Below are 13792 nucleotides of genomic sequence, written 5' to 3'. Positions count from 1 at the left end.
TGCCCTTATTCTATTTCCTGTATTTTATCTTAGAAAGGATGTATGTTTATCCCAGGCATGTTTAAATTCAGTTACTGTGGATTTACCAACCACGTCTGCTGGAAGTTTGTTCCAAGCATCTACTACTCTTTCAGTAAAATAATATTATATTTTCTCACGTGTTAGCAAAAATTTAGATTTGGGAACCCTCCCCTAATCCAAGCAGATGGTGCCACTCAAATATCATAAGGCAGTACAGTAGTACCTCTAGATACGAGTTTAATTTGTTCCAGAAGGGAGCTTATATGTCAAACAACTCTTATCTGGAACAAATGGCTTTAGACTTTGTTTTTCCCTCCGAGATAACCAAAAGCAAGGATTCTTGCACCACCTAGTGGACGCTCGGCTCGTATCCCGAATTTGAGCTTGGGTCTGGAACAGAAATTTCTCTCCCCTCGTGGCTCGTATCTTGGAATACTCGCATGTGGAGCAGCTCGTATCTAGAGGTACTACTGTATTGCTTAGCGTTTAGAACCAAATAATGCCATAGGCAACAGGGATGCTTACCTTTCATTACAGATTCAATCCAGTCCGAAAAGGCACTCACTCTTGAATAAACACCTGGTCTCTTAGGCTGGGCACAACCCACACCCCAGCTAGCAAGTCCATGGAGTATGAATGGCTTGTTTTCACTTTGGCAAACCAGCAGACCTGAATCCCCCTGAAAAAACATGTACACAAACGCACACAGTTTGCAAAAACGTATAGAAAGAACACATAGACGCTGATTTATATTTATATAATAGTTCTAATGCACATGTCTACATCAGTAATGGGCTCCTATAGGTACGGTCAGGTATGCAGAACCAGTACACAAACACAAACGCACACAGTTTGCAAAAACGTATAGAAAGAACACATAGACGCTGATTTATATTTATATAATAGTTCTAATGCACATGTCTACATCAGTAATGGGCTCCTATAGGTACGGTCAGGTATGCAGAACCAGTACACAAACACAAACGCACACAGTTTGCAAAAACGTATAGAAAGAACACATAGACGCTGATTTATATTTATATAATAGTTCTAATGCACATGTCTACATCAGTAATGGGCTCCTATAGGTACGGTCAGGTATGCAGAACCAGTAGAAAATTTTTGATTTTTTTTTCTTTTTCCCCCCTCCTGGTCTCTGGGTATGTTTTTCCTATCGCAGTAAATGAGGTTGAATGTGTATAATTTGAAAAGAGCTGTGCATATGTATAATAGATAATGTATATTTTTCTGTGGCTATGTATAATATGTATGTACACATATGGCATATAAAGAAAGAATTAAATAGTATAGTTTGGATATTCAGTAATAGTAAATGGATAGGGAAATTGTATCTCTTTGAGGCCAGGAGAGGCCAAGCATCCTAACCCTAATCCAAACCCTTGACGTGAGTGATGTCAAGTTGGCCACCTTTAAGCCAGTCACATGACCTTTAAGCCACCCCCCGGTCACATGATACTGGTCCCATCTGGTCACATATTAGTCACATGGCTGACAAGCCACACCCACAAAATAGTTTTGAGTGTGAGTTAGAGCTGTAGTGTTGATATAGAGAAACCTGGATTGGTTTAGTATCTTCATGTAAGTAAGCTTTACTGCATATAGTTAAAGCAAAGTTATCCTCCAAATAGAAGACTAAGATAGAAGATATTTTTAATTGCACTGAAGAGTAAACCTGTTTACCACTGTTTTCTATAAAAGTGTCAGCATTATTTCTCTGCACTGGTTCCTAAATTGCCACAATATAAATTCTGGTATCTTGTAAAGTCCTGCTGCATAGCACTGTATATCAGGACACCTTCTGTAATGCAGTCTATGTTTTTCTTGTCTGCTCTTTTGATACCTGGCAGGATTCGTGGCCTTCCAAAGATGCAAAGCCAGCACAGAGCATCTGAGGTGTGATCCCTCCAGGGTGATTAAAGTAGTAGTTTTGCTCACAGACGTCATTGGCCACCAGTGGGACGTGCATTTGCTGTAGACGGGTGGCAAGGCCTCCAACTATAAAACAGTAAAATAATATTTCAGAGTAATGCATTTTTTTTTCTTTTGATAGACCAGTGATGGCAAATCTTTTTGGCACCAAGTGCCCAAACAGAATGTGCATGCATGTTCATGTGCTGGAGCATTGGAAGCCCAAAGACCAACTAGCTGGTGCTCACATCCCTGGTTTTGGGGCCCATTTTTGATAGTTTTCTGTGGCATTTTCAGGCTGTTTTGGGGCTGTTTTCCAGCCTTTTCAGGGCTGTTTTCTGGGCCATTTTCAGGCCAGTTTTTGGACTTTTTCTAGACTGTTTTCAGCCCATTTTTAGGCTCAAAAATAGCCTGGGAACAGTCCAAAAATGACCCGAAAATGGCCCCAAAACAGCCTGGTTTGGGGGCATTTTCGGGTCATTTTTGGACTGTTCCCAGGCTGAAGATGGGCTGCATGGGATGCTAAAGTGTAGAACAAGTATAGTCAGAGTACCCAAGACCCTACAGGGGTCCATGAAATGAGGATATTGAGGATTCCCTGCCCACCCACTGGCCCTCACTCTTTGACCTCTGTCTCCCAGCAATTTGCCTCCTTGCAGCAAACAACCTGGTCAGCTTCAGCACAGCCTGATTTAGCATGAGCAACTGATTTTTATTATTGTTGTGAGCCGCCCCGAGTCTTCGGAGAGGGGCGGCATACAAATCTAATAAATTAATAATAGCCTCCTGGAATCAGGGGTGGGCTGCTGCCCGGATGGGGTGGAACGCAGTGGAGTAGCAAAAATGGAGCTCCACCCCAGAGCACCCAATTTCCACTGAAAAATGTTGAAAGAAAATGCAGGGCGTCCTACATAAGCCACACCCACAGTGTGCTGGTAAAAAAATTGGTAGCCCTTCACTGCCCGGAGTACTGCTGATCAGATGTTCCAGGCTGCCAAAATTGCCACCGCCGTCCATTGTCATCACCCATTGCTGCCTCAGCACATTCCATTTTCAGCCTCTGCACATCCTGTTTTCAGCCCATTCAAAGCAGAGGGGATCAGCAGCGATAAGTGGTGGTGGCAATAGGCAGCAGCATTCAACCCCACTGACTGGAATTAGCTGAAAATGGGACATGCGGAAATTGAAAAGGGGCCATGCAGAAGCCAAAAATGGGATGCGGGGAGGCCAAAAACAGGGCACACAGAGGCCAAAAATTGGGAGCATGGAGGCCCCAAAATGGGGCACGTGGAGATGGAGATAGGCGGCATTGGCGATAGGCAGCAGCTGTGATAGGCAGCAGCGATCCTCACAGCCTGGAACAGCTGATCGGCGGTATTCCAAGAGACCGATCCAACTGCCAATCGGCTGCTTGTGCTAAATCAGGCTGTGCTGAAACTGACCAGGCTGTTTGCTGGTCAGGAGGCAAACTGCTGGGAGGCAGAGGCAGATTTTTTTCCCCTCTCCAAAAGCTAGGTACCGCCTGCTACCGCACGAATCCCAGCGACCGATAAGGTCCCACAGAGTTGGCCTTCTTCGGGTCCCGTCGACTAAACAATGTCGTTTGGCGGGCCCCAGGGGAAGAGCCTTCTCTGTGGTGGCCCCAGCCCTCTGGAACCAACTCCCCCTGGAGATTAGAACTGCCCCCACCCTCCCTGTCTTTCGTAAACTACTCAAGACTCACTTATACCACCAGGCGTGGGGGAGCTGAGACACCTTTCCCCCAGGCTTTTTTATACTTTGTTTTATGTTTGGTATGAATGTGCTGTTTGTTTGTTTTTTAAATAATGATAGGGTTTTATATGTTTTTTAATATTAGATTTGTTCCACTACTATATTGTTTTTATTACTGTTGTGAGCCGCCCCGAGTCTTCGGAGAGGGGCTGCATACAAATCTAATAAATAATAATAAAAAATAATAATAATAGGTGTATTTTATGGTCCCAGAGCATTTTATAGTGTGAGAAATACGGTACTTCTAAAAATAGTTTCATTTGGTTCTGAATTCCGAAGTGCTACAGAATAAACATTTCTGCATGGATATAAAAGCTGTATAAATGGATTTGGATGCATTCAAGTTGATATAAATAAATTTGCTGACTTGATTAAAAGATTTGATTTGGCTCAGGGATTCAACGGATACATTTTCAAATTGAATTCCCAAATCAAATATTCATAGTGTTAATATATATTTACCCAGGATGTGTGCTGTATGTTCCTGCGGCTTGTACATTGATCTCAAAATGCAGAACCTCTCTTTTTAATAAATGTCATGGTGTGTCCCTCTAAATCAGTGGTTCTCAAAACTGTTTGCCCTTATTATTCCTTTTCATGGCCTTGAAATATGTCATTATTCCCATTAAAAACAAACAATCCCTCGTATATTGGTGGCGGCAATCTTCAACTCACAAAACAAGCCATTACAAATTGCTCCATCACCCTTCAGGATATCTCCAAATTGCTCCCTTGGATAATTACCCCCAGTTTACGAATCACTGCTCTAAATGGAAAAGAACAATAAAAGGAGATTGCCAAATTTCACATCAAGATTTGGGGGTAAATCACAGGTCTCTAAATTGCTTTAATCTGAATTGCTCTAGTTAGATTTTGCAGCTATGCCGGCTGGAGAATTCTGGGAGTTGAAGTCCACAAGTCTTAAAGTTGCAAAATTTAGGGAGCCCTATTCTAGTCCAATCCCCTGCTCAAGCAGGAGACCTTACACCAGAGGTGTCAAACTTAAGGCCCATGGGCTGGATGCAGCACAGAGTGCTTAGATTTGGCTAAGGTAAGATTAGACTGGAGGCCACAAGTGGCTATCAAAACAAACTAAAAACAAAAGAAAATGATACATGTTTCCCCTTTTGCATTTGAGCATGCAAAAAAGGGCAAGAAAGGAGAAAGGGAAAGAGGACATAGAAAAGTAAGGAAAGAGGGAAGGAAGAAGAAAGGAGAATGAAGAGGGAGGGAGGGAAGGGAGGAAGGAAGGAAGGAAGGAAGGAAGAAGGGAGGGAGGGAGGTGTTGTGATCAGCTCACAGCCAGGTCCTCTAGCAACGGACTTTGAGCCTGATGAACTGGGGCCATCTTGGAACGATCGGCCTGTGTGGCTGTCGGAGGAATCGGACAGTGAGCTGGAGGAGGGGGGAGAGTCTGGTTGTGAGGAGTCTACAGAGGCTATAGAACTTCCAACTGGGGATTTGCAGCCCCCAACTGGGGCTTTGCCAGGGTCTGAAGAGGAGGAAGAGGAGATAAGGGATCCCATCCCAAATGTAGGAGTAAGAAGGATGCAGGGGAGGCAGGAGCAGTTAAGGAAGCTCAGAAAGAGGAAGTGAGCACACCTATGCGTAGTCTGCACTCCCAGAGAGTATATAAGGGGGAGGAGTTGGAAGGTGCTCTTTGCAAAAACCCAACGTTCATACCACTGGAGGAGAAGACCCTGTGAAGAGTGTTTTTACCTAACAAACCTTGATACAGTACTGGATGTTTATAGAAGTAATTTCTTGTATGTAGACTTTGGCCAAGAAGCAACTGTGTGGGACTTTATCTTATCAACTTGGCCTCATGCCTGGATTTTGGCAGTTGAAAGACATTGTTTTGGTTCTTATTTGTGCAGTTCAACAAACGTCTTTGTAAATAGACTCTTGTTCATTTTGAAACTTTTGTGTTTGAGTTTTAATTTGAGGCTAATTACTGGCCAGCTGCCATGGAGGACAGAAGAGGATTGAGGGAGGGAAGGAGGAAGGAAGGAAGGAAGGAAGGAAGGAAGGAAGGAAGGAAGGAAAGAAGGGAGGGAGGGAGGGAAGAAAGAGGGAGGGAAGGAAGAGAGGGAAGGAGGAAGGGAAGGAAGGAGGGAGGGAGGGAAGGGAGGGAAGGGAGGGAAGGGAGGGAGGGAGGGAGGAAGGGAGGAAGGAAGGAAGGAAGGAAGGAAAGTATAATGAGAGGGAGGGACAGTCTCAGGAAAGTCCTGCCTTAGCACTTGGCCACCACAAGTGCCTCTGAATTGAGTTCCATATCATACCCACCATAATTACGCCCACCATGGCAACACTCACCCCACCCACTCCTGCCCTCCAAGTTCTAACATAACCCTGATGCGGCCCTCAATGAAATCAAGTTTGACACCCCTGCCCTACACCATTCTGGACAAATGACTGTCAAATCTCTTCTTTAAAAATTGCCAGTGATGGTGCATCCCCAACTTCCAAACACATTCATTGTTCTCAAGGTCAGGAAGGTTCTCCTTAGTTCTAGATTGTTCCTCTCCTATTTCTGCTAAGCTTTAACTAAGGTGGAGACAGAGCCTTGACAGCAACAATGGCATTTGAGGGAGAAAGCGGACTTCACCTCCTTGGAAATTTGCCCAGCCGGTCACAGTACAAAGCACAAAAGACATCAAGAGCTCCATGGGACGTGGCAAGCATACAGGCCTCACCGCAGCACCATAGATCAGAGGCGTTTGTAGCTGGACGAGGGCAATATCAGAGCCGTAGCTTGCAACATCAAAGGCTGGGTGCATTGTAATGCTCTCAACTTTTCTCACCTGCCATCAAGAGAATAAAACCAATAGAATCAGTAACCACAAATCCCAGCATCCGATAAGGTCCCACAGAGTTGGCCTTCTCTGGGTCTTGTCGACCAAACAATGTCATTTGGCGGGCCCCAGGGGAAGAGCCTTCCCTGTGGTGGCCCCGGCTCTCTGGAATCAACTCCCCCCAGAGATTAGAACAGCCCCCACCCTCCTTGTCTTTCGCAAATTACTCAAGATCCACCTTTGTCGCCAGGCATGGGGGAGTTAAGATATTCCTTCCCCTAGGTCATTACAAGTTATGCATGGTATGTTTGTGTGTATGTTTGGTTTTTATAATAAGGGGTTTTAGTTGTTTTATTAAATTGGATTGTTACATGTTGTTTTTATCATTGTTGTTAGCCGCCCCAAGTCTGCGGAGAGGGGCGGCATACAAATCCAATAAATAATAATAATAATAATAATAATAATAATAATAATAATAACCAGCCTTTTCTACTCAATAGTAGCCGTTTGGGGTGGGTGGGTGAGAAGGGGAAATACAGTTAGTTACAAATTACGTTCTTAGCCAACATCACTTTGTAAAGTAATCAGCAACTTCCTCTACAGGGCTTCCCCTAATCAATAAATGCTCCTGCAGCAAGAATTGTTTCTATCCTTTTTTTAAAAAAAAGCTGTAGCAAACACTGAATTAAGATAAGAGCTGCCAGCACCACTGCCGTAGCACTGCCTTTGTCTGATAAGCAATGAACCCCCTTATTTTAACCCACACTTGATTTAAGTTGGCCACCTTTCATTGTCGCTGCAGCATAATTCCTTCTTCCTGCCAGCATTCCCACCTGAACAAATACAGTATGCCATGCAACATGCCCTTTCCTTTCGCTAACACTTCCTTTTGGCCATTTTGGACAAAACTCTTAAATGTATATGTTTTTTTTAAAAAAAAATTACTGCTAGGTTTGTTGACTCAAAATGCTAAGCCAGAAAGTTTTTAAACCAAGATTTGTTCCCCAAGCTAGAATAAGTTTCAACCAGGGTCATTCCCCACTCTCCCACAAAAATAGTTTAGATCATAGTTTTAGTAAAAGTCATGGTTTATTTTTCCAGGACAATTTTTTTAAAAGGTGGTTACATCAAATCAGACTTTTTTAAAAAAAACAAGCTAAGTTTCAAATTGTGCTTTGCTATTGAAACCCTCCCCACCCCCCTGAATTAGCAAAACATGTGCAAACTTGTTTCTCTGAGGATTTCATAGAAACATAGAAGAATGACGGCAGAAAAAGACCTCTTGTCCATCTAGTCTGCCCTTATATTATCTTCTGTATTTTATCTTAGGATGGATATATGTTTATCCCAGGCATGTTTAAATTCCGTTACTGTGGATTTACCGACCACGTCTGCTGGAAGTTTGTTCCAAGCATCTACTCCTCTTTCAATAAAATAATATTTTCTCACGTTGTTTCTGATCTTTCCCCCAACTAACTTCAGATTGTGCCCCCTTGTTCTTGTTTTTACCTTCCTATTAAAAACACTTCCCTCCTGAACCTTATTTAACCCTTTCACATATTTAAATGTTTCAATCATGTCCCCCGTTTCCCTTCCGTCCTCCAGACTATACAGATTGAGTTCATTAAGTCTTTCCTGATAAGTTTTATGCTTAAGACCTTCCACCATTTTTGTAGCCCGTCTTTGGACCCGTTCAATTTTATCAATATCTTTTTTCTAGTTGAGGAGTGACTGGAGTGACCTGGAGTGACTTACCTGCAGTTTTTAACCCAACTTCATGTAGCCTTCGGTATACAGCTCAGGTTACAATCAGTTTGGGCTTTCGAGAAGAATGATTTATGCCATCCTCAACACCAAAATGGCCAGAGAGAAAGAAGAAAGAGATGAGGATTCCAATCCACTTCTTTTTCTGTCTTTTTCTGTCATCTTGGCAAATAATTTCACTTTAGAATTCCTCCTCTTGTCTGTAGGAGATTAGTAGACCAAGTTGGATGGTGGGATTAAATGTATCATCAGTTTAATACCAAGGCACTGATATGATTAGAAAGATGTAAACTAGTGTTTTATTTACATACATTGAAGAGGAGAGGATTATAAGAGCTATGAACCAGGTCTAGGAATCATGAATAGACTATGCAAACAGTTCAGTGTATTCCCCATTATTTGCCTGCTTACTCTCTTGTAATCCCTTCTTCTGCAATTCCTTCATTCTGCAAGTGAGTGGTGAAGATGGAAATGTATTACTGCAGGCACAGTAAATATTACCTACAGAGATTGTGTGGGGTTTTTTTCTGTTTTCTTTTGTTTTTCTCTTCACTAGTGTTGGGCGAAACCAACGAAGTTTGGGTTCGGCGAACTCACCCGAACCCAAACTTTACCCGAACTTTTGAAAAAGTTTGGGTTCGGGTTCGGCATGCCGAACACTGCAAAGTTCCGCACGAGCCCGAACTTTGCAAGTTCGGTTCGCCCAACACTACTCCTCACTAGTTTAAACTCTACAAGAATTTTCCCAGTCATACCTGAATAGGTGCTGTACCAAGGACCATGTGTGCATAAAACAGGTGAGGAAAAGTGAACGTAAAACTAAATTTGTCTCTACCTGCTCAGCAGCTTCTTTCAGTATTATGTCATGGTTTCCAGCAACAACAGTCCAATATGATGGATTATTTGTTCTAAAAAAAGGAAGTGCCCCATTGCTGTTAAAATCATATTTTTATGTAACTGAAAAATGTCAACAAAATATATATTTAACTGTCCATTCAACGTCTTTAACTTTTGAATTTAACTTGTTCCTGCAACAAATTCCAATAATGTTTTTGTGAAAGCTGAGATGTTTTCATTATATTCATACCCACTCTGCAGAAGAAATTAAATTGCAGAGACGATCCAAAATGTTACTGGACCTTGCAGGAACTGAAACATACTGTATTTGGGGATATAAACTGCATTTTTTCCCAACTAAAAGAGGCCGAAAATTTGGGTGCACCTTATACTCCGAATGTAGCGCCTCCCACTCACTGGCACCTACCTTTCGGCTCCATACCTCCTCTTCCTGGCTGTAGACATTGCCACTGACAATGGCTTGTGTTTTTGGGCTCCGCACATTGCATTTTTAGCCTCCAAATGCTCGCGCGGTGACCAAAATGGCTATCTGGAACAGCGGCTGCCTTCTCTTACTCCTTGCCTGCTTTAGTAACTGGAGCTTTTGAAGCTGTTTTTCAGTCCAAACTCGAGCTAAACAATCTTCTGTGCTTTGCCTGCTTTTCTAATTGCTCCTCCCTCCAACAATCAGCTGTGCTTTAGAAGTCCCCACCATCCCAACCTCAGCAAATGAGTGTGCTGAAGCTGACCAGGCTAAGGACTGGCCAGATGAATACTTGCTAGGCATAATTCTCCCCCCGCTCTATTTTCCTCCCCAAAAACTAAGGTGCGTCCGGCAAGAATTACATTTGCGCAGAAATGGAAAGAAAAGGAAATACCAAAGGATGTAGAAGTTTATAAAAAAATTATGGACTGTGCAGAATTAGACATGATGACAAAACGCTTGAATAATCAAGTAGAAACAGAATTTTATAAAATATGGACTAAAGTATACGAATGGTGGAACTTTAAAAATAACATTAAAAGTTAAAGTAAGAAGAATTTAGAACTTCTTGAACTTATAGTTTTGAAATTTTATAAGATAGAGTATAATAGTTTAAAAATGTTTATAGTATGGTAAAGTTAGCTATTCATTATATTATATTTTTTGAATAAGTATTTTACAGATAAAGAAATTTAATTAACATATAGAGTTAAATTCAACAAGTGCCTAATATAAATGTGGTGCTATTTTTGTATTGATCTGATTATAGTTAGGTTTTTATTTTTTGTAGTAGTTAGACTTCTAAGATAAGCGGAGCAATGGCAGCTCCTTGAGTGTTTAATGTTGTATGTCTTTGTTTGTCTTTTTAAAAAATACAATAAAAATATTTTTTTTAAAAAACAACTAAAAAACTTCTATGTTTCTAAGGTGCGTCTTATACTCTGAAAAATACGGTAATAGTATTCTTCCCAAGTCTAAATTCAATCTGGCCTACTTTATTCCAAATAAACAGAGTCTACAGAAGGCAGCTTTGCCTGGCTTACCATCTTACATCTCTACTTACATCTTTACACAGTGAGCGGCTGTGAGCACCCAAGTCAAGTTGATGATGGCGCCTCCACACCTATAATCACCCAGAAAGTGCAAACTCACATGCCAGGGCCAGCAGTGGGGACAAGCTTCTTCTCCCCCAATTTTTAGTGTTGACAGCCTCTGAGGACCAAAGGGGGGGAAACCACAGATATCTGCAGCAAGAGGAGAAGAAGAACCAAATGTTAGAGGACATCCATAGAAACATAGAAACATAGAAGTCTGACGGCAGAAAAAGACCTCATGGTCCATCTAGTCTGCCCTTATACTATTTTCTGTATTTTATCTTAGGATGGATATATGTTTATCCCAGGCATGTTTAAATTCAGTTACTGTGGATTTATCTACCACGTCTGCTGGAAGTTTGTTCCAAGGATCTACTACTCTTTCAGTAAAATAATATTTTCTCATGTTGCTTTTGATCTTTCCCCCAACTAACTTCAGATTGTGTCCCCTTGTTCTTGTGTTCACTTTCCTATTAAAAACACTTCCCAGCTAGAGTTCAATAATGCATTGCATTTCAAGTGAAGTTTCAAGCTTTTATAATCATCATTCGTCCTCCCATAGCTCTAGAACATGTCCAAGTGCCGTTTCTATGTTGGTAGAGGCAGGCAGGATTCCCTTGGGTCCCATTTGTTGGGAGTCAAGGGAAAGGGAGGGTTTTGCCTTCTCTTTCTGCTCAAGATCCCCATGGACAATTGATTTTAATAAACTTTATTGAATTTTTCATAAAAAGACAAAACCAACCAACAAACATTTAACATAAATTTGGGGTTGCAATACCCCTACTTATTCTAGAAGTTAAGTTTCCATAAAGAAAAAGAATACCTTATTAATACTTTAAGTCAACTTAATACTTTCAGTGAAAAGAAGAAATTCTATTTGATCTTATATATAAAAAAACCTTTCAATTATAGACTAAATAAAACACAAATGTAAGTCATACATTCTTCTTTTTCTTATTTATCCAAATATACACTTTATTCCATACTACATAAAATTCTGATTCTTCTTAGTCTTTTAACCGTCTTGTCATATCCATTTCAGCGCAATCTAATATTTTCTTAATAACCTCTTATTTTGGGGGATATTTTCCCCTTTCCAATTTTGCGCATATAAAATCCTGGGCGCTGTCAAAACATGTATAACTAAATATAAAATTTCTTTCTTATATTTCTGACTAGTTATACCCAATAAGTAAAATTCCGGTCCCCAAGGACAATTGGTGGGCCACTGTGGGACACAGAATGCTGGACTCGATGGGCTTTGGCCCGATTCATCATGGCTCTTCTTATATTCTTAACAGTGATGGCGAATCTATTTTTCCTCAGGTGCCGAAAGCATACACGTGCTATTCCATGTGTGCATATGTGTCCACACCAGGAGTGGGCCACCATTCCCAGCCCTACTGGAATGGGCCAGGAGCATGCCGCAGCTTGCCCCCACTTGCATGCATGCGCGAGCATGATTTCCAGAGTTCTGCATGCGCAGAAGCGAAAAGAACTTGGAAATGGACAAATAAGTAAGTGCCCGCCACTGTTTGTCCCCCCACCGCCCGCTTGCCGCCATTCGCCTCTCTCGCCTCTTGCTCTTGGGGCAAACAGTGGCAGCACAGGTGGTGGTGGGAGCCGGCGTGAGAGGCGAACAAGGAGCGAACAGTGGGGGAAGGCAGCACTCGTGGTGGGGCAGGGCAGGCGTAGGTTCGGGGAAGTCCAGTAGCACCTGCACGCATATGCATGACCGGCATCGCCACCGGTGCTAGCCTTCGCGTTACATGGCCGCCAGTGAAACCACATTCCCCACTGTTGAGGCCCACCACTGGCCCACACCCATAATTCAATGCCTCCATGGGTCCTGTCCCCGCGCTTGTGTACACAGCCCTCCTCCCCACTTCCTGACTTCCAGTGGGCACCAGTAGCCCCGTTTTTCACCTTCCACAGGCCCTAGAGGCTTTCCGCCCCCTGGAGGCCTCCCGGAGGCCAAAAACGCCCTCTCAGAGACTCCACATGAGCCAAAAATCAGCTGGAGCTGAGCCAGGGCAATGGTTTGTGTGCCGGCAGATATGGCTCCACATGCCCCCTGTGGCACAAGTGTCATAGGTTCGCCATCACGGCTCTAGAACATATGTGTATGTACATACGCCTGTCTAATATACATCTTCCTAGAACTAATATTTCTTCTAAAACCCAAAACACATTTTGCATTTAACAACACAAATCAGACTTAAAGCATCCAGGCTTAGCTACTTTGGCCCATGCAAAGCAGGAGTGGGTTGCTAGTTGGAATGCTAAATTGGGCTCACCTGTGGAGGTAGCAAAATTGTGCACAGAGCCGCAGGTGTACCCGTGTTTCGGTGACTTTTTTGGTTTCCAAAACAGGGGTGCACCTGTGGCTCCATGCACGATTTTGCTACCTGCACAGGTGCAGAAGCAAAATTGCACTGGCCCTGCTAGCACCCACGAGCCCAATTTAGCCTTTCGACTAGCAGCCCACCTCTGATACAAAGCTTAGCGTGCCTTAGAATTTGCCTAGCAGTCTTTGCCAAAATGCAAAAAAAAAAAAAAATGAAGCCTTTCAAATATAACCATTACAGCCGCTGCATGTTTTATGTTCCTAATGGGCAACAATGGAATCCATAAACCTTCAGGCATGAGAGAACAGACAGCTCAAATGGGAATATTTCCAGACAGACACGTTTTGGCATTATCTGTCAAAAGATATCGTAAAGTTAATTACTCTCTTTTTTTTTCCTTAATAGCTTTTTTTTTATATGCACAGAAGACAGCAATAACGATGGGATGATTCAGCAGAGTTAGAAAAGGAAATGTTACAACCCAGAGTTTTCCCAATTCCCGTATGGTTTTATGAATGAATTAAGCAGACTGATGTTACAATAACAGCACTGTCTGGAAATGCCTAAATCGAATTAAAGGTGAGACTGCTGGGCTTTAGTCATTCTTCCTCTTTCATATTCAGGTTGTTTCCTAGGAAATCCAAGAGCAGAGTTTGTTCATTCATTCATTCATTCATTCATTCATTTTATTTATTTTATTTATTTTATTTATTTTATTTATTTTATTTATTTTATTTATTTTATTTA

The 13792-nt window shown here is 42.2% G+C and overlaps 1 protein-coding gene across 2 annotated transcripts in view; it reads right to left on the bottom strand.

The window, feature by feature from the left end:
• OVCH1 (ovochymase 1) overlaps positions 1-13792 on the bottom strand; it is a 77325-nt gene that overhangs the window by 25788 nt on the left and 37745 nt on the right. For both annotated transcript variants that reach the window (XM_070756422.1, XM_070756421.1), the window contains exons 16-20: positions 10667-10847; positions 9118-9190; positions 6332-6527; positions 1883-2037; positions 547-700 (exon numbers count right to left, since the gene is read on the bottom strand). In XM_070756422.1, coding sequence (XP_070612523.1) covers positions 547-700; positions 1883-2037; positions 6332-6527; positions 9118-9190; positions 10667-10847 — 759 coding nt within the window. The remainder of the gene's footprint in view (positions 1-546; positions 701-1882; positions 2038-6331; positions 6528-9117; positions 9191-10666; positions 10848-13792) is intronic.

The sequence above is a fragment of the Erythrolamprus reginae genome, chromosome 6, assembly GCF_031021105.1.
Source record: "Erythrolamprus reginae isolate rEryReg1 chromosome 6, rEryReg1.hap1, whole genome shotgun sequence".
NCBI classification, from domain to species: domain Eukaryota; kingdom Metazoa; phylum Chordata; class Lepidosauria; order Squamata; family Dipsadidae; genus Erythrolamprus; species Erythrolamprus reginae.
The sequence above is the reverse complement of the archived record's forward strand: the minus strand, read 5'-3'. Positions and strand labels throughout refer to the sequence as shown.